Source organism: Sander lucioperca, chromosome 13 (assembly GCF_008315115.2).
Source record: "Sander lucioperca isolate FBNREF2018 chromosome 13, SLUC_FBN_1.2, whole genome shotgun sequence".
In the NCBI taxonomy this organism is placed as follows: domain Eukaryota; kingdom Metazoa; phylum Chordata; class Actinopteri; order Perciformes; family Percidae; genus Sander; species Sander lucioperca.
In genome coordinates, this window is record NC_050185.1 from 12307525 (window position 1) to 12333367 (window position 25843).

The 25843-nt window shown below is 39.9% G+C and overlaps 2 protein-coding genes across 3 annotated transcripts; one reads left to right on the top strand and one right to left on the bottom strand.

The window, feature by feature from the left end:
- The first annotated feature begins 861 nt into the window (after positions 1–861).
- wdr44 (WD repeat domain 44) lies at positions 862–13721 on the top strand. Of its 2 annotated transcripts, none has more exons than XM_031320229.2 (20): positions 862–1424; positions 2552–2585; positions 3649–3723; positions 4058–4676; positions 5176–5315; positions 5426–5521; positions 5655–5791; positions 6757–6840; positions 6945–7051; positions 8909–9060; positions 9171–9309; positions 9405–9466; positions 9629–9745; positions 10038–10160; positions 10254–10445; positions 10561–10662; positions 11222–11337; positions 11466–11593; positions 11689–11823; positions 11912–13721. In XM_031320229.2, the coding sequence occupies exons 1-20, from the start codon at positions 1348–1350 to the stop codon at positions 11998–12000; spliced, it is 2724 nt and encodes a 907-aa protein (XP_031176089.1). In that variant the 5' UTR covers positions 862–1347; the 3' UTR covers positions 12001–13721. The 2 variants fall into 2 exon arrangements, with proteins under 2 accessions (XP_031176089.1, XP_031176088.1); XM_031320228.2 differs by having other exon boundaries at positions 863–1424; positions 3640–3723.
- Positions 12990–25434, bottom strand: zgc:163098 (uncharacterized protein LOC100037380 homolog). Its single transcript, XM_031320230.2, has 24 exons — positions 25229–25434; positions 23227–23311; positions 22888–22999; positions 22222–22331; positions 21993–22060; positions 21804–21904; positions 21636–21700; positions 21390–21555; positions 21061–21260; positions 19014–19057; positions 17550–17654; positions 17395–17461; positions 16986–17155; positions 16727–16889; positions 16551–16630; positions 16377–16464; positions 16167–16295; positions 15807–15996; positions 15463–15543; positions 15320–15383; positions 15047–15197; positions 14513–14623; positions 13467–13645; positions 12990–13375 (listed from the first exon to the last, which is right to left on the bottom strand). Exons 2-24 carry the CDS (start codon positions 23302–23304, stop codon positions 13255–13257), a joined length of 2643 nt encoding a protein of 880 aa, XP_031176090.1. The 5' UTR covers positions 23305–23311; positions 25229–25434; the 3' UTR covers positions 12990–13254.
- Between the last annotated feature and the right edge of the window lie 409 nt (positions 25435–25843).

Genomic DNA, 25843 nt, shown 5'->3' on the forward strand with positions numbered 1-25843 from the left:
GGGGATAAAAGTGGATTAAGGAAGATAATGAACACATAATAATGAATAGATAGATCAAGGAATCAATGATATACTGATATAAGTAAGTTTTAGCGCATCATAGACACATTGATATGTCAGCCAAGTAACAAGAAATTGCACTGCAGAAATGTCAAAGATATGTTTGTGATCATTTACGTGTTAATTAGACAGATTGTCCACCAGAGAGCACTGACAAGTTCACAACAGTAAAATGTTCTGGTCAGTAGCCTACATATCTTGGCCACATTTCTTTACTACACAGATTCAACACATTCTCGTCAAAAATGTTGGATTTCTTATATTGTCTATATATATATAAATATATATATATATTATTATATATATATATATATATTATATATATATATATATTATTATATTATATATATATATATATTATATCTGCCTCTAGTGATGATCGAGACTGCACTGATTCTCAGTCTCAGGCTGTTTAGTAATGATTCATGACAGCAAATACTCAACCCTTTGCCATGATCTCTGCCTCCTACAGTGGTTAGCCGGCTTATTTTTCCTGATATATATATATATATATATATATATATATATATATATATATATTATATCTGCCTCTAGTGATGATCGAGACTGCACTGATTCTCAGTGATAAACTCATCCTTCCATGTTGCTTTACAAGGCTTTGCAAAACACTGTTGCCAGTGTATTCTTTGGATTATTTAACGAAAATCTCCCATGTCATATGACAGCCTATCCCTGTTTTTCCATTTTTTTTTTAAATTTTTTTTTTTTTTAAATAAGTCCAATAGTGGGCAGTAATAGCAATGTCAAATTCAGTAGCCTACCAACTGTCATATCAGTGAAGTAGAAGAAGAGAGCGCCTGGGCCCCGCCCTTTGACTCACCTCGTTAAGATGTATTTTTTGTGTTACTGGTTTGTTTATTATGCGGATCTGGCTCCGGGTATCTTGACAGCTAATCTTATGCTGTCGTAAATATGCGCTTTTTGGTTTCTGCTTTCATAGAATATACTGTGCTATGAACGAGACATATTTATAAGAGGGTAGAAAGCTAGTTAGCAGTAGGCGTTGGTCAGCCGTACGACCAGATTACATTTGTTAGCCTAGCATTTTGCTAGTATACTGTATACGTTAACGTTACAGTTATGGCGTGACGTTGGACTGGAAAGTGGTTGACGACGCCTGGGCCAAGCCTTTTAAATTACAACATCAATACAGAGAAGGCAGTATATATATATGTGCATGTGTGTAACTTCCATTCGCAGGTTAGGCTTTTAAACAGCTGCCTGGCAACTAAGTTGGACTAGCAAGTGCGCTAAATTCATGTTAGCATGGCGTCAGATACAAGTGACACCGAGGAATTCTATGATGCTCCCGAGGACGTTAATTTCACTCCATCTCCCAAAGTGTAAGGAAACACATTTTGATTATATTACTGCAGATAAGAGTGACGAATGCACATGTTTTCTGCTTGTTCTATATAGTACCATATGTTATAAGCATCTAGCTGACTTAGCAATGACAGCTAAGTAACATTTGCAATATATTTGTTTAGACAGCGCTAAGCTAACTGAGCTGCTTCAGAGAGTCTCGAGTCGGCTGCAAATTACTGTCCAATCTATTTTGTATTCAAACTATTAAACTGTGTTGTAAAGTGTCATACATTAACGTTACTTCAGTTTACCAGCTGTCTGATGTTAGTGCAGGGAGAGTCAACCCCAACACTCAAGTCACATGATGTTATTCCTGACATAAAATCGAAATTTTAATTTCAAAACATTGTTTATTAAAACACAAAAAATGTACTACTGGCTGTCATTGAGGATGCTTTGGGGTTTTGGCTGGTGAGCGCAACGACTGAAGTCAAGATTAACCAGGAAACAATGCCATGTTTAAAAAAAAATAATAATAATGTTAGGAAATGCTTTCAATTTATGAGGAATTTTAAGAAACTACACCAAGATTAAACTCTTTCTCTTTGACTTTATGTACGGTTTACATTATAGCAAGTGGCAGATTTTTTTTTTAGAGTTAATATAAATTGTGGAGTCCACCATGTAAATATCCATGCAGTGTATTAGTCACCTATGTCACACGCATTATATTAATCACGTTAGTAATTTGAGCTTTTTTTAGAAACCACATATTGATATATCTAGCTACTCTTTTTTATTTTTAGTACTGATCAAGTTTAGAAACCAAATTTGTGAACATTATGGCAGTATCTGGTAGCTGTTATGAGTACAGTCTATGGAATTCATCAAGTTATGTTCACTAAACATTCAGCACATCACACTGAAAGACCATATTGTCATCAAACCTTTTTAGCAACCATGTCCAGGAAGTTTGTTTAAAGACAGAAAAATCAGATTTATTTTTGGAATAAAAGAGTTATAATTCACACATTAATTGAACTGCTCAAGTTGAAAGATAAAATAATAAGACATTTGGCTTTTTGTTTTGTTTTAGGACGTTGTATTTTAGACGTTGACTTTCATTGCCTTTTTGAATTGTATCCCTTTTTATGTTTTTTAGGTCACCTGCAAAGTTTGTCATTCCTTCACCTCAGGTATGTTTATATAAGCCCAGTCACTGTTTAAACAAGGCAGTATGTGCTGAGTTGCTATTGGAATGAATAGTTTGAAAGTTACCGATGCTTAAAATTAAAGTGGAGGTACTCTGAGGTAGCTAATACATAGAGTTGGAGTTCAATTTTATTTTATTATTATTATTATTATTATTATTATTATTATTATTATTGTTATTATTTGTATTATTGTTGTTATTATTAGTATTATTATTGAATGTGTTAAGGTAGTTTATTACTAGTTGTTTTTGACAAATAGGTTACGTCTGATTGTAACCGGTTGCTTTTTAGCAAAATTACTACCTGTTTGTTTGTTTACTTCTTGCTAGTTAAAATTGCTATTGGAACTGAACCCTACTAAAACAGCACACTGTTCTAACAAGTGTTTAACTGTCTAGAGGTGACTGTTTGTTTGTAGTAGTTCTTCTTGAAATTACACCTACCAGTGACTTTATTGTAAGATATTGATGCCTCGTGTGAAAACATTAACACAGGCTGTTTAGTAATGATCCCATGACAGCAAATACTCAACCCTTTGCCATGATCTCTGCCTCCTACAGTGGTTAGCCGGCTTATTTTTCCTGACAGCTAGGAAGATGTAAATTAAATTTAAATTTAAATGAATCATCTGGCCTTGTTGCTCTGCCTGCCTTTCCCACACAGACAGTTACAACTGAAATTCAAATTACGTTTGCTGCTAACAAGACATTGAAATGTTGATTTTGCTGCAAGGGGAAATTGCATCATAGAACAGTGTTTCATGCATGGATAAAATCTGCACGACTTTAGAGTCAGTCACAGAGTTTACCCCCATGGCAAGATGTCTGCATCATATGAAAAAAGGACAAAAGTTGGCTGGATGAAAGAATGTGCTCATTAAACATGTATTTCTTTAGTTAGGTACCGATACTCTACGCATGTTCTCAGTCTGGATGTGTTTTATGAGCCCTTGATGTAAATCAAACATGGCATGTGACCTGTTATTTCCTATGTGTATGTAGGTAAAATTGTGTGTTTTTTATTGTTTTCTAAACAGCTTTCACAGAGATCAGAAAACGCTGCACAAGATGTGAGCTGCCGAGTGGCCACATCTGAGACTCAGCAAGATGATTCCCTACTGGTATGGTTTTCTCTATTATCGCACACGAGATGACTGATAAAATGGAAGTTCATCAATGGAGTTTCACCATATTTTTATTTTGTAAGAAAAGTGTAAGTTACTGTGGATTTCATATATATCTATACGATAGTATGTTTTAGAAATGACATATTGTGCAGTGCGTTACGTGGCTATTGCCAAGGTTGTGAGTTTTTGTTTTGTGTTTATTGTGAAAAGAACGGAGAAAAAAAAAAGTGCATGTAAAGACAATAACATATTTTAGTTGTAGTTAACATGGGAACTTGCATCATAGTTGCTGTGTTGTTAAATTAACAAACTGTTCTCTTCCTTGTAGATCATTGATAGCATCATTGAGGAGAGTCAAAAGGGAAGTGGTGGTGATGTTGGTGAGGTGGCTCAACTGTTAGATCAGCTACATGTTGATGTAAGAGCAGAGCTGGAACCAGTGGAAGAGAATAATGCTCAGGAAGTTCCTGTGGAGCTAGCAGCGCCAGCTGTCGAACCTCAGCTTGTCGAGAGGCCCGAGGATCAACAGGAAAGTGCAGCAACAAATGGAGCATGCTCAATACCTGTCCCTGAACCCACAGATCTCCCAGGGCCATCAGTTGGGTCACAGGAAGGTGTTCAGCCCCCAGACATCACAAGCACCGTAGGACTGGGTCCGCCTGATGGGGCTGTTGTGGTTGCAGAAGGGGAGCAGGAGCAGAGACCTGCAGATATCTTAGACCAGGTCCCATTCACGGACATGCAGGCTGACTCGGACTCCTCTGGGCCTTTGAAACCCCCACGGCAATTCACGGTGGAACCAGACATTGTAGCAAGCACCAAGAAGCCTCGTCCCTCACGCCCACCCCCTCCCAGCGGAGGTCCTCCACCGAGACCACCGCCACCGTCTTGGCAGAGTCTACCTTCCAAGAAGTCTCAGGAGTGTCTGAGGCCGAGTGGACTGGAAGGTAGAGAAAACAGTTCAGTTACCAGCACTGAAGTTTGATAAATGTTACATTGATCCTAAATGTTGAATTCAACTTTTAAGACATTATTGAATTAGTAAGTACTCTTTTAGCTGTAAAGTTCAGCCTTTACAGCGATATTTTAGGGTGATGCTGTTATCTCACATCCCGTGTAATAGACAACCTTTATTTTATAGCTGTTCTGACAATGATCTTTGAAAGGGATGTAGTAATCTTTTGGTTTACTAAAGGGAAACGTGTTAAATGCTACCAGTATACACAAGTTTCCACAAATATGTATTTGAAAGAATGAAAGAACAGCTCATAGCATCCCATCCTCTATATTTTAGGTTTTACTTAAAAGAGGACAAGTATATTGGCAAAATGTCTTTCTCGATTGTTTTTCTTAATTACCTACAAACCGCTGCATTCAAATACAAAGCAAATAGAAGGTCCACTAGTTTTTAGATGAAGTGTTGTGTTCTGTTGTATGATTGTCCAGTGTCTGCAGTCAGCGGTGATGTCCTGGAGCCTTCCGGCCTGGTGTCTCCTAGCAGCACAGTGAGGAGTCTAACTAAAGAGCTGCAGCATTCCTTGGATCTGGCCAGCGCCACCAGTGGGGACAAAGTGGTGACAGCACAGGTCAGTGAGGCCTCTTTTTCACCCAGAAATGCTCAAAAATTAAACTATGCGTGGTGTAGCAGTTTACCTATCTATTGCACCATTGATTGCTTTGTTGTTGTCTTTTTTAGGAAAATGAGGATGAGCAGGCTTCATCTCAGAGTGGAGGACAAACTCCAGGCCCTCAGCGTCCACGTTCCAACTCTGGTAGAGAACTGACAGATGAGGTAAGAGTCACTTTCTTGTTTGTTTTTATTGCCTTCATTCAGCTTGAATCGAAGCCATAACCCAACCTCTTTCACATTCCTTCCACCTACCTTCTATGCACAAAATGTGTACTTATGTGTTATCTTAAAAAAGGAAATCCTGGCCAGTGTGATGATCAAGAATTTGGACACTGGGGAAGAGATCCCTTTAATCCAGGCGGAAGAGAAGCTTCCTGCGGGGATTAACCCCCTTACTCTGCACATCATGAGGAGGACCAAGGAGTACATTACGTAAGCAGAAAATGATTTTTCTGTTTTAGCTACAGTATTGTTAAATGTGATCTGCACACGGAGCCAGTATGGTATGTGTTAGAGGTCTTCACAGGTCCAAAAATGTCTGCCCGAACCCAAAGAGACCTGGAAATGTACTTCCTGAAACCAAACCGGGCCTGTCTGTTATCTAAAAGCTGGGACCCGGACCCATGCAGAACTGAGAAATATCGGACCTGGGAGACACAGACCCGATTGCCACCAATTTCACAGCTGGTTGCTATTAGCAAGTTACTGTTATTGTTAATTTACAAGTTTTCAAAACAAAACTTTGTGTTTTACCTAATGTAACGTTAGCAGTCTTCTCTCCTGTGCCTGACCGTGATGAATATATTCCATCCTCCCTGCCAAAAGAGTTGGTAAAAAAACATCCAGGTTTTCTGTTATTCCTCTCTTGCTGATTGAAACAGCACTCATTATTTTAGCTTAAAAGTCCACTTGCTCGCTGTTATGGTGACAGATTGCAGACGTGATTTGTTGAGAATCAGCTTTGCAGTTTTATTGCATCTAGCATAATAAAAATAGCTTCAACTGTTTGCCCTTTTGAAATAACGATTGCTTGTTGCCACGGCTGCTAACGTTAGCATTGCTAATTTACTATCATCTGTGCTCTCCGAGTCTGACCTCTGCTCTCAGTGTTGCAAGTGACAACACACACACACACACACACACACACACACACACACACAAACACACAAACACACACACAGACACAGCACTTTCATCATGATCAGAGCTGTCTGATTACGGCTGGGTCTTCTTGGATCTATTCTGGTATTACATATAATGTTAAAGAGGCCCGGGACCCATTGTGAAAAGCTTTTTTTTTAAAGCCTAATTGCGTAAAAAACAAATTGTACATTTTCTAGAGAAATTTCAATTATCAATTATTTTCTAGTTGATCTGTTATATTTTTTTCCTCTCAGGAATGATGCCGCACAGTCAGATGACGATGACAAGGCTCAGGCTCCACTGGCAGACACAGATGGAGGAAAACTAAAACAGAAAACGTTAGTGACTTCTTGTAGCCTGTCGTTGGAATTTATTTTCTTCCCTTCTCACCACATGATCATATATAGAATATAATATTTTGTTGTCCCTTATTTCTAACCAGAACCCAGTTTAAAAAGTTCCTGGGCAAGTCTGTGAAGAAGGCCAAGCATCTTGCTGAGGAATATGGAGAGAAGGCAGTCAACAAAGTGAAAAGTGTGCGTGATGAAGGTAAAATAACACAGGAGTTTAAAGGTCCCATGACATGGTGCTCTTTGGATGCTTTTATATAGGCCTTAGTGTCCCCTAATACTGTATCTGAAGTCTCTTTCCTGAAATTCAGCCTTGGTGCAGAATTACAGCCACCAGAACCAGTCCCACAATGAGCTTTACTTAGAATGTGCCATTTCTGTGTCTGTAGCCTTTGAGGAGGAGAGGGGGGGGCGGGGGCAAGGTGGAGGGGCAAGGTGGAGGGGTGGGGGTGTGGCCTTGACCAACTGCCACTTTGCTCGTTTGAAAGCCATGATGTCTCTCTCATGGGTGGGCCAAATTCTCTGGGCGAGCAAAGCAGAGAAAGGGAAGGTAACCTTGCTCCTTATGAGCTCATAAGGAACAAGATTCCAGATCAGTCCATCTGAGCTTTCATTTTCTCAAAGGCAGAGCAGGATACCCAGGGCTCGGTTTACACCTATCGCCATTTCTAGCCACTGGGGGACCATAGGCAGGCTGGGGGAAAGCATATTAATGTTAAAAAACCTCATAAAGTGAAATTTTCATGTCATGGGACCTTTTTAAAGCATTTTTGCAGATTTCAGGAAAACACTTGGAATGTAACTGTTATTTTTTTTAAAATTTTTGGAAAAGTAATTGTTAATATACAGCTTTAAATTACATTTTTTGAAATATGTTATACTGTCCCCGGAACTAACATAACAAAAACATTACAAAGTAATTTTCCTGAAAGGGTGGTTAGTTTTTTTTTTTTTTTTTTTAAATAAGTAGAAGTACTAAAAAATGCAGAGAACAAGAGATTGTCATTTCTAAATGGATGTGACCTACTCTATCTGTAAAGTGTCTCGAGATAACTCTTGTTATGATTTGACACTATAAATAAAATTGAATTGAATGTGGGCACTGAGGATATTATAGTACAAATAGCTTAATTCACTTCTCACTCTCATTACCATAGCTGGCAGCAGTCAAGTAAATGCACTACTGAATCATCAAACCCCACAAATCAATAACATCAACACACTTTGTTAGACTAATAATGCAGATCACTTTGCTTAGTGAACTATGTGTATCTACATGTATTCACTATTTATTAGACTTTAACAGATTTGACATAGTTCCCTGAGCAGTGGATCTGGAACAAGCTCTACATAATCATGAAAATGGAAACCGCTAATAGAGAACATTTGTTAAATATCCCAGACTAAATGCTGCTACGAAGGTGTACATTGATTTGAAAGTGCTCATATTATGCTTTTTGCCTTTTTCCCTTTCCTTTATTGTTATATATCTTTTTTTGTGCACGTTATAGGTTTACAAAGTGAAAAGCCCAAAGTCCACCCCAAAGGGACTTACCATCTCCCACAGAAAACACTGTTCACAAACTGCTCCAAACAGCTCTACTGTAGTCCAGCCTTTACTTCCGTGACAATCGTGCGTCACTTTGTAACACACGTTATAATGCTCGCCTAGCTGCTAGCATGGCACTCCCTCATACTCTGCTTCTGACTGGCTAGCAGTACTCACCTAGGTACTGCGCATGTGGACTCCCAACAAAGATGGAACAGAAGTGAGATGTCTCACTCTGTAGCTAAAACAGAGAGCTCAACACACAGGGTGAAAAGAGGAGCTGCAGCAATGTGCAGTATGACAAAAATATGGTGTTTTTTGAAAATTAAACCATGTAAACCTATTCTGATATAACCTCTACAATAATGAACCTGAAAATGAGCATAATATGAGCACTTTTTGCCAATAGGAAAGGATTTGCCAATGCCACCACATGCTTATTAAATATTAATGCTGCTGCAAAGGGTTTGATAACCTTAGTTTTGCTTTTGTTTGGTGTGGGCTCAGTGTTCCATACAGATCAGGACGATCCGTCATCAAGTGACGATGAGGGTATGCCTTACACCAGGCCTGCCAAGTTCAAGGCAGCACACAGCTTCAAGGGTCCCTTTGACTTTGATCAGATTAAGGTTGTACAGGACCTGAGTGGGGAGCACATGGTAAGATGATCTTAGTTATTTTATTTATTTATTTTTGTTTGTTATCAGTGTTTAAGAAAAAATGTGCACCAGTGAATGCTCATATCACAGCATCTTTGTCTTTTCCTCAGGGGGCCGTTTGGACGATGAAGTTCTCTCACTGTGGGAGGCTGCTGGCAACAGCAGGCCAAGATAATGTGGTTCGCATCTGGGTCTTAAAGAGTGCCTTTGATTACTTCAATAACATGAGATTAAAGTACAACACTGAAGGTAACCTCATCAGCATCTCAGATTCGGTTGTTGTATGATGATTGATTGTTTTAATTTAGATGCTTAGCAAGATTCTTTTTGCTTGGCTTCTCCAGGTCGAGTTTCACCTTCTCCTTCTCAGGAAAGTTTATGCTCCTCTAAATCTGACGATCCCGGAGTGAGTGGAATTAAAAATACCTTTTGATTTGTGGGTTGTCTGGTTTCCGGAAATATTATAAGTACCGGATATTTTTAAGTTTTTTTTAGTCATAGTGAGAGTATTGCAGTGTTGTATATTTTACAGTCTTGAGACTACTAAAAGATTATACTCCTGTCATAGGCAAGTTGTGCTCCAGAGGACCCAGACACAGAAGATAGGAATGCCCCTTTCCGTCAGGTCCCCTTCTGCAAGTATAAAGGCCATACGGCTGATCTATTGGACTTGTCCTGGTCAAAGGTGAGGTCTCACTGCCCTCTCTTTATTCTTCTCACTCTCAGTACTGGTTTTATTGGTTACACTTTACTTGAAGGTATCTACATAAGAATGACATGACACTGTCATAAACGTTTATGACATAACGCTTCTTTTAGTAAGTGTCATTCGGTTTTTGTCATGACAAGTTATGGTTAGGGTTAGGGTTCATGTGTCATGTGTTCATGACAGTGTCATGTCACTCTTATGTATATACCTTCAAGTAAAGTGTTACTGTTTTATTTCTCCTCTTACTTTTTCCATTTTTGTTATCTAGAACTTCTTCCTCCTCTCCTCTTCAATGGATAAAACGGTCAGATTGTGGCACATATCCAGGAGAGAGTGTCTCTGCTGCTTTCAGCACATTGATTTTGTCACAGCCATTGCTTTCCATCCCAGAGTAAGTTGCCTTACTTCTCAGTACAAATCTACACGTTTATTCATTTTGTCTCCCAGACTGTATTTCTAATAACACTTGCTTCTTGTTTCCCAGGACGACAGATACTTTTTAAGTGGCTCTCTGGATGGAAAGCTACGGCTCTGGAACATTCCTGACAAGAAGGTGGCGCTGTGGAATGAGGTGGATGGCCAAACACGCCTCATCACGGCTGCTAACTTCTGCCAAAATGGAAAGTATGCCGTCATCGGCACCTACGATGGTCGATGCATCTTCTATGACACAGAGGTATCCAGCTGCAATACCTTTTTATTGCTAATGCGTGGTTTCATTATGTCCTTATCAATTTTTGCCATGGATTCATTCCAGGTTAAATGTATTTTTCTGTTTGTCCATTCCTTAGCGTCTAAAATACCACACTCAAATTCATGTGAGGTCAACCAGAGGCAGGAACAAAGTTGGCCGTAAAATCACTGGTATTGAACCTCTACCTGGAGAGAATAAGGTAACATCTGATCTCCATTCCAAATACATTAGTATTAGTATGTTTGATGTCCCTACAATGATGCATGTCAGTCCAACCCAGTCTCACGGCAGTTCGTGAAATGGTCACGTAATTTAATCTAGTGATTCGTGTACACGGACACGTTTATCTCGTTTTTTTCGTGATGCTCAGCACGTTTTTTTAAACTAATGTATTTCGTGATCACAGCACGATTCGACAACAATGCGACAGTTGGGTTTAGGAAAAGAAGAACGCAACGGTTGAGTTTAGGAAACGTGACACGCGGGACACGAACCCCGGTCTCCTGGGTGAAAGTCCTGTGTTGTGGCTTTCATACTACTCGCTATACTAAAGAATCGTGCTGTGCTCACGAAAGTTGCTTCCCATTGAAATACATTAGTTTAAAAAACGTGCTGACCTTCATAAAAAAAACGAGATAAACGTGTCTGTGTACACGAATCAATAGATTCAATTACGTGACCATTTCACGAACTGCCACGAGACTGGGCTGGTCAGTCAGACTTGTTAAATGACAAATTCCCTCTCCCCCCTTCAATAGATTTTGGTGACCTCAAATGATTCCCGCATTCGCCTTTATGACCTGAGGGACTTGTCTTTATCCATGAAATACAAAGGTTATGTCAACAGCAGCAGCCAGATCAAGGCAAGCTTCAGGTGAGGACGGCTCCCTCTCATCTAGTTTTGACTTGAGCATTTTGAACTAGCAGCAGTAACAATTGAGTTACAAAAGTATTCTTTATATGTTGCACTGCACCTTGAATAACTGGGATTATCTTCTACAGTCATGACTACTCCTTCATAGTCAGTGGCTCAGAGGATAAGTACGTGTACATCTGGAGCACTTACCATGACCTGAGCAAATTCACATCCGTACGACGGGACCGCAATGACTTCTGGGAAGGAATTAAAGGTAACTGTGCTGCAACATGTTTTTAATGAAACTACCTGTCTAATTAGTGTGTTCCCCTTGATTGAACTGACACTTAATCTTTATTTATCTTTCAGCACACAATGCAGTGGTCACCTCAGCAATTTTTGCACCGCACCCAGGCCTTATTGTTCCACAAGAAGCTGGAGCAGACAAACCAGAAGCAGAGTGCAAGAGCCTGGACTCCACAGACTCTGAAACGATACCCTCAGGTATGTTTGCTTAAATTCATTCATGGACAGATTTCATGACATCAAGACTGTCATTTCAGTACTATAAAATAAGTGTTGTCCTTTGCAGGAGCCCTAAAGACAGATCACACAGAGGTTCTGCTCTCTGCTGACTTCACTGGAGCCATCAAGGTTTTCATCAATGTAAAAAAGTACTGAGCACTTCAGAGGTTGCCAGCTCCCCACACTCATGGACTGTCAGTCGGAGATCAGTCCTAAAGATGGACAGCCTGTCAGGGGCCATCTGACGTCACCTAATGGTTATTGTTCTGAGACAAAGAGCCGCCTGTAGCTTTTTCGGGAGAACACGGACCCCAAAATGGAAGATGGGAGAATGGGCTGTACAATACAGACAAGGTGTGATTCCCTGTCACATTTCTATTTTTTATCTTTAATACCAAGCAACTGTGAATGCTTTGGCATTAAGAAAACAAACAAAAAAACAGCCGCAAATGCCAAGTGTGTGTGGTCTGTTCAGATATCTGTTAATTTACAGCTGTATGGTCAAGACTGAGTATAGCTAGAAGGCTGTTTGTAACAGTATGGGCACCTTACTAATTTCTATTTCTCCCACATTTCAGAAAATATAAGTTAAGTGCAAGATACTGTCCTAATCTTAGTCACAGAATTGAATGTGTCTTATGTAAAGCGATGTAACCATTTGTCTTGAAAGCAAGGTGGTTGGAAATTATTTGTGCCTACGAAATCTAGATCGCTTTTCTAAATTCAACTTCTCAAGCTTTCCTCTAAAATATATCAACCAACATTTCAGTGGATGACTGCAAATCTACAGTACAGGAAATCTGTATACGGTTATTAATTATTAGGGCTGGGTATCTTACATTTTTCAGAAACAATACTAGCTCTTAATTACTTTTGATAAATTGTTTTGTTTAATGAAAGCACATTTCATTATAAAATAGTACTATAAATTTAGTGGGTAACAGTGCATACTTGCTGCTTTTGTAAACAGAACCAAATGATGCTCTATTCATTTCCCTTAATAAAAGTCCACACACACTAGACAAATGCTTGTTGATAATCCCTTTTTAACCTTGGAAAAAGCCAATGCCAAAAAATGTAGTAGAGTAACAGTAAAAATATATTTGATACCTGGCCCTACCAATCATGTCCTCCACACACACGCATTCATCTCCAACAGTGATTTATTCCGTGTCAGAACTTTGCAGCAACATTCTGGTTATCATTTTAAAAACAAACATTAAAACAAAAATATATATAATTAGTTACAGTGTTCAACCTTCATCATACAAAAGAGTGCTGAATCTTGCATGGATAGTGTAAGTTGGGACCAAGACAACAGACTTGTCAGTCTGTTTAAAGAGCACTGCATTGTTTAAGCCACGGATACCAGCAGTTGTGTAGTAATGGATGACAAGGTCCAGAGTTGAGTCAATGTTTGCTCTTTTTTGCCTTCTTGTGGGAGTGATGCGGCGACCGTGACCTGGACTTCCCTGCCTTCCAGTCTGGAGACGGTGATCGGGAACGCTTCGACCATTTGGGAGACCTTGTCCTGTTAAAAGGGTTGAACGTATAACAGATTGACTTCAAGAATAACAATCGCGATGAATACATTGGCAACAAAAACATCTCATGGCACTTGCTTTAAAGGAGAGATGCTCCTCGATTTTCGGATCTGGTCATCGGGATCTCTACTCCATCCTCGTCTTCTGACCCCGTCTTCACTTCTTTTGCTCCTATCTTTGTCCCTTCTGTCATCCTTTGACTTGTCTTTAGACTTTGATGTCAACCTCTCATTCTTTTCTTCATCTTTTTTAAACTCCTATAGTAGACAGGGTAAAACATCCCAATGAAGTCAGATATAGGCTTCTATGTCTTTGCCTGTTGAGACTCAAAAACACGATAAGGAACTGGCTTGTAACCCCCTCGTTCGCACATAATAGCTTGTGGGTTCTTTACAAGGGGGAGCTGTTTGGTCATGTCAGACCAGTTTGACACATGCTTGACTGTTCCCACTTCAGTAATTTCAGACCTGCAGCTGTAACGTTATACCAGTACATATCAATATCGACACCTATGGGCAGAGAAAGTAAGTTTTTTTTTATAGATGCTGTTTTCTCTGTGTGGACAAAAATATTACTGTCAAAAAATGCACATAATACTTTGAGCAGTGTAAACTGTTCTGACTCAAGTATTCAACAGAGAGATGTGCTCCAGAAAACAAACCATCAACTTGACATGTTTAACTTGTAAAAAGAACGACATGCAAACAGCAACTGCAGCTCGACTTTCCTCCCCTGTATATGGTGCCGTTACACTAAATCTGCAGATCTGAAACTGCTAACGTTATCCCCATGGCTCTGCAGTTGCACATAAGCTGTGTCTGGTTGTGAGTGCTTTGCATAAGTAACACTTTTTTTTTACTGTGCCAATTGACTAATTTCATAGTCTAATTTTAATGTACTAATAGCAAGCACTTTTGTAAATGTTGTCCCATCCTGTTCTTGATTAAAGAAAAATTTCTATTACACATCAGTGATGGTTGCCTTTTTGCTTTAGAGACCCTTTACTGCAGGATAAACACTGGGTGTAAATAATAACTGTGTAATCAACTGCCTTAATAATTCAAGACTTATCTAAGGGTAAAATTGAAGATGCAATATGAATTAAGAAGTGTCCAGGAGCCCACCTTCTGTAGCAGTTTGTTCCTGTAGTGCTCCACTTGTTGCTGTATGCTCATCCCAGTCTTCCTCGGCCTCTTGCCAGATTCCAACTCATCTTGAATCTTCATAACCTTTACCTGTGTCAAGACACATCTAATCAGTTCTGCATTTTTATTAACTATAATTTGACATATTTTCAAACAGTTGAAGATGCAACAGTAAGAAGGCAGCGAACTATAGAGTCAAAGGTAAATTGGTGTGTAAGGGAATTCAAATATGCTAATACAGCTGCTATGGCTGTAACTGTTCTATTCAACAAGTGACGATAAATAAAAAATCAAAAGAAAGCCACATTTTAATAGTGTTATCCTTTCTAATTTAAATACTGAGTATTTGTGATTAACAGGATATTGAGGTGGGCAAGGTGTGAAGTCTGACTTTCCAAAGTGAATGGGTTGAACACCGCGAATAATACAGGACAACTACTTGTTTGTATAAAAGAAAACGCACTGTTCAGCAAATCTTACTTATTATTTTTATTTTTTTTTATGTACACTTGCCTCCAGCTCTCTCAACCTTTTCCTTTTGCTCTCAGACATCTGAAAACTTCTGAGGGAGCTCTGGAAATCTGCACTGTCACATTTGGACGAACTGCCGGAGTCCTCACTACTGTCACTGTCTGAGTCTTCAACTCCATCCTGCGAGTTGACACTGTCACCAGGAGGGAGAGGAAAACAATACATTTCTATACCATTTGACATTTTATGTACACTGTGTGTGCTTCTCGCAAATGTAGACGGATGGTGCATTGATGCCAACCACAGAGGCCTTACCTTACATTCACTTTGTCTTCACTGTTATGCTCCACCACCATGTCCCACTTAGACTCAGTTTTGGCTTAGAGAGAAAGGAGAAAGATGAGCAGGATGATAGGGGAGGAGCTTGATATACATGAATGCATCTTGACCTGCATTACCTTGAGAAAATGTCCCAGTATCAACCGTCGTCTCCCACTTAGATAAAGGCACTCTGGAGAGAGGAACGTTGCTCTCCTCCACTAAGGAAAAAAAAAAGGGACAGCTGGGTCAGGACAAGTACAGATATTTAATGAAGTTCATGCCTTTTTTAATCTTCTGTACTTGCATGCCCTGTTCTCATGGAGATCAGAGTGCACACTCAGCTACAGACAACAACCCATGAGAGGGTGGATTGATTGTGTATTGATCCAAGACACTTGAGCTGGGCAGATAATTGACAACAGGAACAGGAAATGGTGGACTTCTGGTTGAAAGATATGCTTTTGATACGTGGTGGACTCACAGGGCATTCCATCAATGTCGTCAATAGCAACTCCTAAGGGAACACCGTCTATGTCGTCAACAGGGACTCCATCTAGAGGGTCCCAGCCTAAGGGGCAGCCATCGAGGTCATCCACTGGAGCGCTGTACAAAGGTAACCCATCGATGGGTGCGCTGTCCATTGGCGCACCATCCAGATAGCAGGATACTTCCTGCAAGGAGACAGGCACGTGCACAAACGTTTGGATTGTTCGTGTCCAAATATATGTTGAAACAACATCTTTGGTTCAAATATTTCTCAACATGAACAGCTGTTTGATTTGTTGAAATGCCGTTAGAAAAAAGGTAATGACTGCAATGAGCTGATAAATATTCAGCTCACCTCTGCTATCTCTGTCGATTCCTCCACTGCTTTGGCGAAGCCCAGGAAGATGTTTTGAAGGTGGATTAGATAAGGCTCCGGGTATATGGCCCAGTCCTCCCATGCTCTAAAACAACTCATGACCTTTTGCTGTGGAGATAGGGAATACAAATGTTTTTTTTCTATTTTTGGTAAATGTCCTTGTGTGAGGCAAATGACATGCCTGATTACCTTAAACTGTTCTGCCTGCAGCCTGGCTTGTATGTTTTTATGCGCCGCATTAAGGTCTCCAAATATCTGTGTTAGCTTTGTTTCAAAACTGAAAAGACAGAGACACTTTAAGACCGTCACACAGAAGAAAAGATGATGAAAGTGTTGAAGTTGAATCGGGGGAAAGTATCTTACTATTTACGATAATATGATGCGCTGGCTACTTTGGCACACGAGTTGTACAATATGTCTGACACGAGGTACAATCTGGCAATCTGTGGGAATGAGGACAAAAAAAAAAGTGAAATCACCTTCTCATTTACATTCTGTGCAATTTAATTTATATATAGGGTTAAAGGAAGCAAACTAGCCTTCTTCTGAAGGGGCGTCTGAAGCAAGGAAAAAGATTCAGTGATGTGTCCCACTACTTCCTCTGCTGCATCTGCTCGCTCAAGACAGAACAGCATGGCATTGCCGATATCTTCTCTGCTTGGCGTGAGCTCTTTAAGCAATGTCTCCAGCTTCTGTCTGTGCCTGCATGGTTTTTACAGAAGAATAGTTTTATTTAATTCAACTTAAGTTATATACAGTACATACATACATGTCCTTATGCCTGCTAGACATACTTACTCAGCTCTGAGTTGCCCTTTCTTCAACTCTTCCTCAGGGGAAGCATCCTCCTCCACCTCTTCCCTATCTTCACCTCTCTGGGAGTAGTTGTTTAGGATAGGGGGTCTCCACATAGAGCCTCCTCGGAACATACGAAAATCTGCGGTCCTCCACTCTGTCGGGGACTGTCCCTGTGGTAAGGGTGAAGGTGAAGTACATAGGAACTCACATACAGATACACCACAGTCTCATTTTCATAATAGCTAAAGTTGGGGTATTTAAATTAGCATGACTCCAGCAGCCATTCCCCAATAAAATGAGAAAGTAAATTAGTATTATTATTATTATTATTAGTATAGAACAGTTTTTAGTTATTCCAGATATACCTCCTAGACGTTTTTAGAAACAAGGCTGTGCAGTGAAAACATACCTGGAGGATGGAGAACAGTTTCCAGCGATAGTACACATGATCTTGGCTTTTGTTGTCAAAAAGGAACCTGAGACAATAATGAATGAGCTAATTCAATATGTACCCTTTAAGGTCACTTATGAGACCAACACTGGGCCAGGTGCAGCAATACTTACTTGTAATCTGGATTGCTTTTCTCCTTGTTCATAATTACGGCTTCAAACACGGGGCCTTCACGCACCACAAACTCTATCATCCTGTGAATGAGGAATAATAGATTCCTGTGGGGGGAAAAGGAGTGTATCAGACCAGGGTTTGCACTCTGTCGGTCAGTCACAGCATGAGATCTTTAATACCTCTTTACACTGAACCAGTGGCCCATACAAACTGCAGGCTAAGCGTCAGCTTGAATGCAGTTGACAGCTACCAGTGTCGTTCCATGTCATAGCTTTCACTATTTAAAAAAATATTGACCTTAATAAGGTGACAGCCCCTGGGACATTACACTGTGCAAAACTGCATAGTCACTGCTCTCTGGACAGACACCGTGTCAGCATACTTTAATATTCCTGGGTCACTGTGTCCGTGAAAGGGGTAAAAGAAATCACAATATCTTTTCATGAATACTGACTTTGATTTTAAGATATGTAAGCCCCAATCCAAAGTTTAAGTTTAGCCATTTCGCCTTGATTGTTAAGAGGATTCCAACATAATCACATGAGAATTTAAAGGCCAGTTTTTATTGCAAGTATGTAATGAAAAGTTCTCAACTACAAAATTCCTACATGGTTGGTATTTATTTGTAAGGCCACCGAATTTAGGATATTTTCTTTAGATGCAATGGTCTCAAAATGTATACCTTTAGACAATAACTGGAACAAAACACATTCAACACATCAGTCAGCATCAGTGTGACAACATTTCTGCAGGCAGCTACATAGAGAAGATACTGTAGATTGGGGCTTCAGGCCTGAAACCTGTCTGAACTGGAGCATTAATAATGTTCATGCAGTGTTACCTGATTTTGTGTCAGATCTACCACTGCAGTTAGACCTTCATATGACTAGCTACTCTAACCTGAAGCAGTACTTATACTTTGTTTTATGGCACTTGCATGAATCTACATCATCTGACTTGGGTTAATATTAAATCTATCTGCCTTCTAGCTGTATCGGTCTGCAGTGTCTCAGCCTACCCATGGGAAACCCAGGGCTCAAAGATGTTGGTATAAATCAATGGCTCTAACAGTCATTTACAAAGTCTACTTTGCTTTTCATTTTTCACAATAACACACATTAATATTATGATGGGAACAACATGAATTATCTAAGGTATTTTAGCAAACTAGAAGGAGAAACTACAAGTGTCTATAAAAAAAAATACTAATTGCATTCACTGTATGTAATTCTGAGGCCATCGGGACCTTTGGCATCTACAATAAGCTTTAAATTGTAGATGTCAAAATGTCCACTAATGTGTTGCAACACTCCAAAGAGTTGGGGTTGCTCACCATGTCCTATATGTCAGATGAATTAACAGCTCTTAGGACTGGAACATCCTGCCTGAAAGAATCTGTATGGGTCCTATAACACTTTTGTTATAACAGCTGGTCAGACGGCGTAACGTGTGAGTGTGTGTACCTTTCGGTTGGGATAACCACTTTGACTACGGCTTCGGACAGAGTCTGTTTGTGAAGTCAAATCAAATAGTGAAAATATTAAAAAGTGAGTACTTATACAGATGAAACACTGCAGGATACATACAGCATAGAAAACAACGATAGCATTCATAGTCAGTGAAATGAGGGGAGGGTGACACATCTTAAGTCAATTATTCTAAAATGCTAAACTGAGTTAATTCATCTAAAAGGTTTATATTAACATTTTGTATACACAGTCAAAATGTTATGTTACTTTGAATATGTGACTTTCTATACCCCTGCATCCTGTGATATGGAACTGCACAGACAAGGTGATCACTTAAATGAATTAACAAACATGCATAATAACATGATTCCCAACTTTTTACAATGATTGGTGACAAATTGCAGTTTTGTTTCTTAGAAATGCATTTATTCAGAATCAGTCGCAGGACCCACTGCAGTTTGTAATGCTTGTATTTTAATTTTATATTATTAATAATAATAATAATAATAATTACTTTTATTTATATAGCGCCTTTCATGAAACGCAAGAACACTTTACAGAATTACAGTGGCTATGCTAAGGGAGGTTGTAGGCTGTGGTAAACAGGTGGTGTTTCAGGAGTTTTTTTTAAAATGTCCAGGGATGTAGCATTTCGGATATCTGCAGGAGGGTGTTCCAGAGGGATGGGGCTGCAACACTAAAGGCTCTGTCTCCAAAGGTACAGAGTCTGGTGTGGGGAATGGAGAGCAGGCCAGCGTCTGAGGACCGCAGGTTTCGGGGTGGGGTGTATGGATGGAGAGTCAGATGTCAGTACTGTGGGGCCAGGGCATGGAGGGATTTTTAGGTGAGAAGGAGGATTTTATATTTGATGCGGGACTTAATTGGGAGCCAGTGAAGGTGGATGAGGGTTGGGGTGATGTGCTGCCAGGTCTTGGTGTGGGTGAGGACCCTGGTGGCAGAGTTTTGGACATACTGGAGCCTGTCTAGGGTTTTGCTGGGGACCCCAGACAGGACTCCATTGCAGTATATATATTAGTGCTGTCAGTTAAACGCGTTATTAACGGCGTTAACGCAAACCCATTTTAACAGCGTCAATTTTAATCGCGAGATTAAAGTTCTTTTTGGCCTAGCAAACTTTGTAGTTTTTTTCACATGCTGTTGCAGCAACTAGTAACGTTAGAAAAACTACAACACTACACCGTATCTAGCTAGACCGGAAACAAAACAACAGGCACGTTGCACACACTTATTTGGGCTTGCGAGCCGGCCAAAGAGTAGTAGGCTAACGTTACGTTTTGAGTGGATGGCGAGCGCGAGACGCCGAAATGGATGCCAATAAGATTCTGAATGGAAAGTTTACTTTTAAAAAGTTGCCAAATGGTTCCATTGACAAGACCAAAGTGATCTGTGTGTTTTGTCGTTGTGAACTGAGCTATCATCGCAGCACGTCCAGTCTGAAATACCACTTCCGCCCCCTCGTCAAAGCCGTTACATTGTGTGAGAGATTATTTGCTCCAAGTGAGAATGTTAGTGTGAAATTGAACACTACACTATGCCAATGTTGTTTTCAATAAAAAAAACATTTGCACAAAGCAAGCCGATCCACTTTTCCATGTTGATAAGAGCATTAAAATGAGAAAAAATAATGGGCCAAAAAGAGTCAAGGGACATTTAGAATAGATAAAAATGTGCGATTAATTGCGAGTTAACTATGACATTAATGCGATTAAATATTTTAATCATTTGACAGCACTAATATATATATATATATAAAAATATCTATAGTTATAATAAAGTTATAGTTAAAGTTACAATACTTATATATATAATATTAAGGCCAAATGATACATTTTCAGGGCTCATCTTCCCTTAATTTTCACACTTGTGTACAGACTGCAATTCCTATTCTAGTACACCACCATCCCAATGCAGCTAACAGTAACACCCCTTCCTTAAATGACAGCCTGTAGTACCTAGTGAAACACACATAACAGAGAAAAAATGGCCATGCAGACACCCCAGAGAACAGAGACGATTTTACCTTGTCAAGCTCTCCTTTGGACATGCCCAGCGGCTTGGTGAAGTCATTGCGGAAGCGATCCCTTGGCTGAGCATTGAAAGGCAGACCCGATGGGGGTGGCGGTGTGGCCCTCACCCCCACCGGTGTGTAGAGAGGCTGAGGTGGAATGCGAGCTGGTTTACCCCATCCCAGCTTCATTTCAAACCCCATAATCACTTTACCTACAATACAAAACATGATCACATTTGCGTGGAACATAACCGTACAACCGGAGCAATGGGGGAATGGGTATTAGATAAACCTGCCATTGCAGTCTGTAAATCAAACCTATTTTTAAGAGTCAACTGTACCATCAAGTGAAGCCAAGGCTCTCTCTGCATCTTTCCGTGTCATGAAAGCCACAAAGGCTCTGTTGGAGGTCCTGCAGCGCTCCTCGTCTGTTCGGGGCCACATAATCTTCACACTGGCTAGGGGACCATACTTACCAAACTCTTTGCAGAGAATCTCCTCGTTCATCTGGAAAACAAGAGAAATGAACGGTGAGAAATGTACATTGATGCTGTGCTAAGCCAATCAAAGTCAGTGTGCTCCTTTACCTTTGGGCTAATGCAGCTAATGTAGAGGTTAGTGGTGGTTGGCACTGTTAGGTCATCATATAATGCTGTGGAGAAAAAGCAGCATTGAGGTTAGCATGATTTGGAGGTTAGCAATTTTCAACTAATACAACTCTTAAAAATAAACTTATTTTGAAGAGGGACTCTTACATGATCGCCCTGATAATGGTGTGTCCAGATCTCCAAATCCTCCACCACCACCAGAGTCATTTTTCTTCTTTTTATGTCTTTCTTCTCGCTCTTCTTGTATTCTGCAGGGTTTTTTTCAAACAAAAAAATAGGCTAACATATGCCAAAAACATATCAACTCATTGACCTGACCTGCAAAAAAAGACTTACAGTTTAAGTTCCTCTTTGAAGAGTTCAAGATTACTCTTCTTCTTTTCTTCTGTCTTTCTTTTAAATGTCTGTCAATCAAACAGGTAGCCATTATTATTATTACAATTGACTGATTGTACAATTGCACTGACCAAAGTGAGAGGTCATGAGCAACATTTAAAGATAAATGTAAATAGTAAGGATGCATACATGCTTAATTTAAAAAAATGATGCCATTACACAAACTTACAGACTTTTTGCTTTCACCAGATGATACTGGTGAGACATGCTGGGACACGGGGACAAACTTTGTAGCAGGTCGATACAGCTTACTTTTGGTGTCCTCTGCGGCTTCCTCCTCTGCAAAAAGTTATCAAAGCATCTCTGAACAATGACTATCCATAGGTGTAAAAACTATAATTTAGGTAATAGTAAGTTCGATATGTAAACACAGGGGGAGGCTCTGTCGTCACTCTTTTTTGTTGGTCAGCAGGATATCTGAGCAGCTTCCTGTATAATTAGGTAGACAGATTGACCAAGAACTGATGAATTGATTGATCAGTCAGGCTCAATCTGTGTTTGCAGATTTAATTTAAATCTGTGTTTGCAGATTTAATTTAAAAGGATTTTTTTTATGTGTCGCAGTAAGTTGAAGAACTGTTCAGTATTGTGAATGAATTTTATTAAACCATTCAAAAGACATAAGCCCTGAAAAATTAAGATGGTGAACTTTTTCACTGCTGAATCAGCCTGATATTCTTTAATAATTACCTTTGACTTCATGTCCAGGTAATTCGGTTTAACATTATTTGAACAGATACACCTGATTCATCTTTTGTCCAGACAAAAAAATAGGAACTGAATTGCGATGTAGCTGCTAGATTCAAAGTCCTGCCATGAAGTTCTAGCTGCTGACCTTTAGTTGCATTCACGATACCCCCACGGACAAAGGTTTTCACTACGCTTTTCTTGCTGCCTTCAAATGATGCCAAGAATTCTTCAAAAACCTCTGCTGCTTTTTCTTCCTCCTAGAACGTAACACAGAAACATGTACAATATACAGTATGTATCTTTTCCATCCTTTAGTTCACTGTTGATCAAATTCAATATTCTAAAATTGATGATTACTCATATGCCTTTATTTCACAGATATTTTCTTTTGGAAAAACATGTATCCTCATACTATAATATGCTGTTTTCTAAATCCAAGAACTAAATAATATCAATATGACAACAACATCCCCAACCTCCTTACCTTTTTCTTGAGCTCCTCTTGTTCTTTCTTTGTGAGTGTTTTGATCGGAGTGACAGGTTTTCCCTTTCTATCTGCCATGCTCAAACTGCAAAAATGACAATAATAATAAATAAATAAATAAAATTGTAAAGATTACTGTCACAATGCAAAATTTGCAAAATTGTTTCAAATGAAAACATTACAATGACAGCTCTGTTAAATCTATGACATAATTCCCCTACTTATATTCTTTTTCCTCAAACAGCCTTTCCATGAAGTAATACTATTATCAATCAGTCAATTGATAACTACATCAGCTCCTTCAACTTGTGCATGGGGGGGGGGGGGATCTTAGGTAGTGTCCCCATTTAGGATCTGGCTGAGGGTAGAAGCTCCTTCTGAGCCTCTCAGTGCTAGCCTGGTGTATCCGGTACCTTCTTCCCGACCTCAACAGGGACAAAAGGCTGTTACCCAGGTGGTTTGGATCTTTAATGATTCTTTATGCAGGCCTTTTTCTTGCTATGCCTGGTGTAAATATCCTTAAGGCAGGCTAGGGCACCGCCTATTGTGTGTTCAGCCGATCAAACTACTCTCTGCAGGGCCTTGGGGTCTTGTTTTGGTGCTGTTTCTGTACCAGGGAGTGATGTTACCCATCAGGGCACTTCAAATGATGCATGAGTAAAAAAATCCTCAGTATTTGAGGGGGATACCCGGAATTATCCTTGAAGCTGTCCACCCTCTCCACCAAGGACCCATTGATATTAGGGTTGGTTCCTTTCCAAAGTCCACTAACATCTTTTTAGTCTTGCTGACATTCACACGTAGGTTGTTGTCCTGACACCAGCAGGTCAGGTCCTCTACTTCTTTCAGTTAGGCCTTTTGATTGTTGTCTGTGATCACTCCCACCACAGCTGTGTCCTCAGCAAACTTGATGATAGTGTTGGAGTCGTAAGTGGCTACGCAGTCGTGTGAGTACAAGGAGTACAGCAGTGGACTCAAAACACAGCCCTGGGGTGCACCTGTGTGGAGGATGAGGGTGGAAGAGGTGTGTCCGCCTACCCTCACCACCTGAGGTCTGCCTGTCAGGAAGTCAAGGATCCACATGCACAGTGAGGGGTTTAATCCCAGGTACTTGAGCTTTGGGACGAGTCTGTTAACCACTTTGTGTTCAAATTACTCTAATCCTGTTATATGTATCCTTGCCTCAAAGACGTTAGACATCCTAGCTGACACCTCCCTGGTCCTCCCTGGGACAGAGCATGGTCCACAGTATGCACTGGAGGGCAAACACAGCATAAATCTGTGTTTTCTGTTCAGTTTACTTACTTAGTATCATTTATGGCATTCCTTCTTTGGTCAGATAATAGATACAGGCAATGCGTGAGGGAAACAGAAGCAGGAACTTTGCACATTGGAACAAGACAAAGCGAAACCTAGTACTGTTTATACACTGACGTTATATGCAAACTTAAAACATATGGGCAGGGGTGTTTAACACTGGCTACAGCCAAGCAGATTCATTCAATAGCCACGTTAGCTGTATCAACTATAAAGCTAATGTCATTCAACAAATGTCCTGGATGTCCTCTGCTGCAGAGGTACCGCATAAGTTGTTTTGGTCAGTTTGTAGCACAGACGGTGTTTAAAAGGCCTGGACTAATTATGAGGTATCACTACACTTTGCTAACGTTAGCTAACATTATTATTTAGCATAGCTTAATATCGCTGGACTCAGAGATGTTAAACTAACCCAGCGTTAACCTTTAGCTAGATGATGAGTAATGGTGAATACAGCTGGAATTTCTCCGTCGACCATTATCCTGATAACATATACATAGATGCAATAATCCCTATCTAATCGCTATCTTCTGCCAATTTACAGCGATTCTCTTAGCTACCGCTAGCTAACGCAACAGTCTAATATTTTCTTCTGTAGCTAACGTCACAAAGCACCAACTGACCGCACAGGAGATTATTAAACCACACTGCATGCACATCTACTTAAGCTAAAACTGTAACTTACAATGGGTGTCATGCTATTACTTCGCCATTTAAGGTTGCGACGACAATTGATTTCTATCACAACATGAAGCTAAAGAGGCGAGATATCCGACTAGAGTGAGGAGGAGGACGCCTGCAGCCTGCACGGTCCGCACGGTACTAAGAGTCTGTCTCTGTGCTTGTACATATTCATGACGGATACATTCTCTCATTCTCATAGGAATTTGACTTTCTTACTTCTTCTAACTTCTTTGACTTCTTTCTTATATTCCCATATGTGATGTGGTCGCCTATGGTAAGATGTTTTCTCAAATGCAATAGCCTACCTTTACTGAAGTTTGAGGTATAACCTCTTCATATAGGCTACAGTATATGGCTATAACCAGGTATTGTAGTTAAAGCTTGTTTAAGTATCCACCTAACATAAACATCTTTCTGGTCAGTGTAAGCGTAGGCTACACTGTTCAGTAGTCACCAATAGTCCAATAAACACTGTCCAACATAACTTTCAATGCAATAATAAGTTTACTGTATCAGAGCACAATACAGCAAGGCGAGAGCTGTTTCCTTAGGGAAAATGCACACTGAATATTACAAATCTAACATGAGCTCTCTTATATTCTTGATAAAACCCCTC

What these genes read in the sequence shown, in the direction of transcription:
- wdr44 (XM_031320228.2), top strand. Translation starts at nt 1,348, where the DNA reads ATGGCGTCAGATACAAGTGACACCGAGGAATTCTATGATGCTCCCGAG. An exon ending in GAGGCCGAGTGGACTGGAAG is followed by an intron (nt 4,677 to 5,175) that starts GTAGAGAAAACA and finishes ATGATTGTCCAG; the next exon opens with TGTCTGCAGTCAGCGGTGAT. An exon ending in GAAAAGTGTGCGTGATGAAG is followed by an intron (nt 7,052 to 8,908) that starts GTAAAATAACAC and finishes GTGTGGGCTCAG; the next exon opens with TGTTCCATACAGATCAGGAC.
- zgc:163098 (XM_031320230.2), bottom strand. Translation starts at nt 23,304, where the DNA reads ATGGCAGATAGAAAGGGAAAACCTGTCACTCCGATCAAAACACTCACA. An exon ending in AGCCTTGGCTTCACTTGATG is followed by an intron (nt 21,261 to 21,389) that starts GTACAGTTGACT and finishes TTTGTATTGTAG; the next exon opens with GTAAAGTGATTATGGGGTTT. An exon ending in CGACATTGATGGAATGCCCT is followed by an intron (nt 15,544 to 15,806) that starts GTGAGTCCACCA and finishes TTTTTTCCTTAG; the next exon opens with TGGAGGAGAGCAACGTTCCT.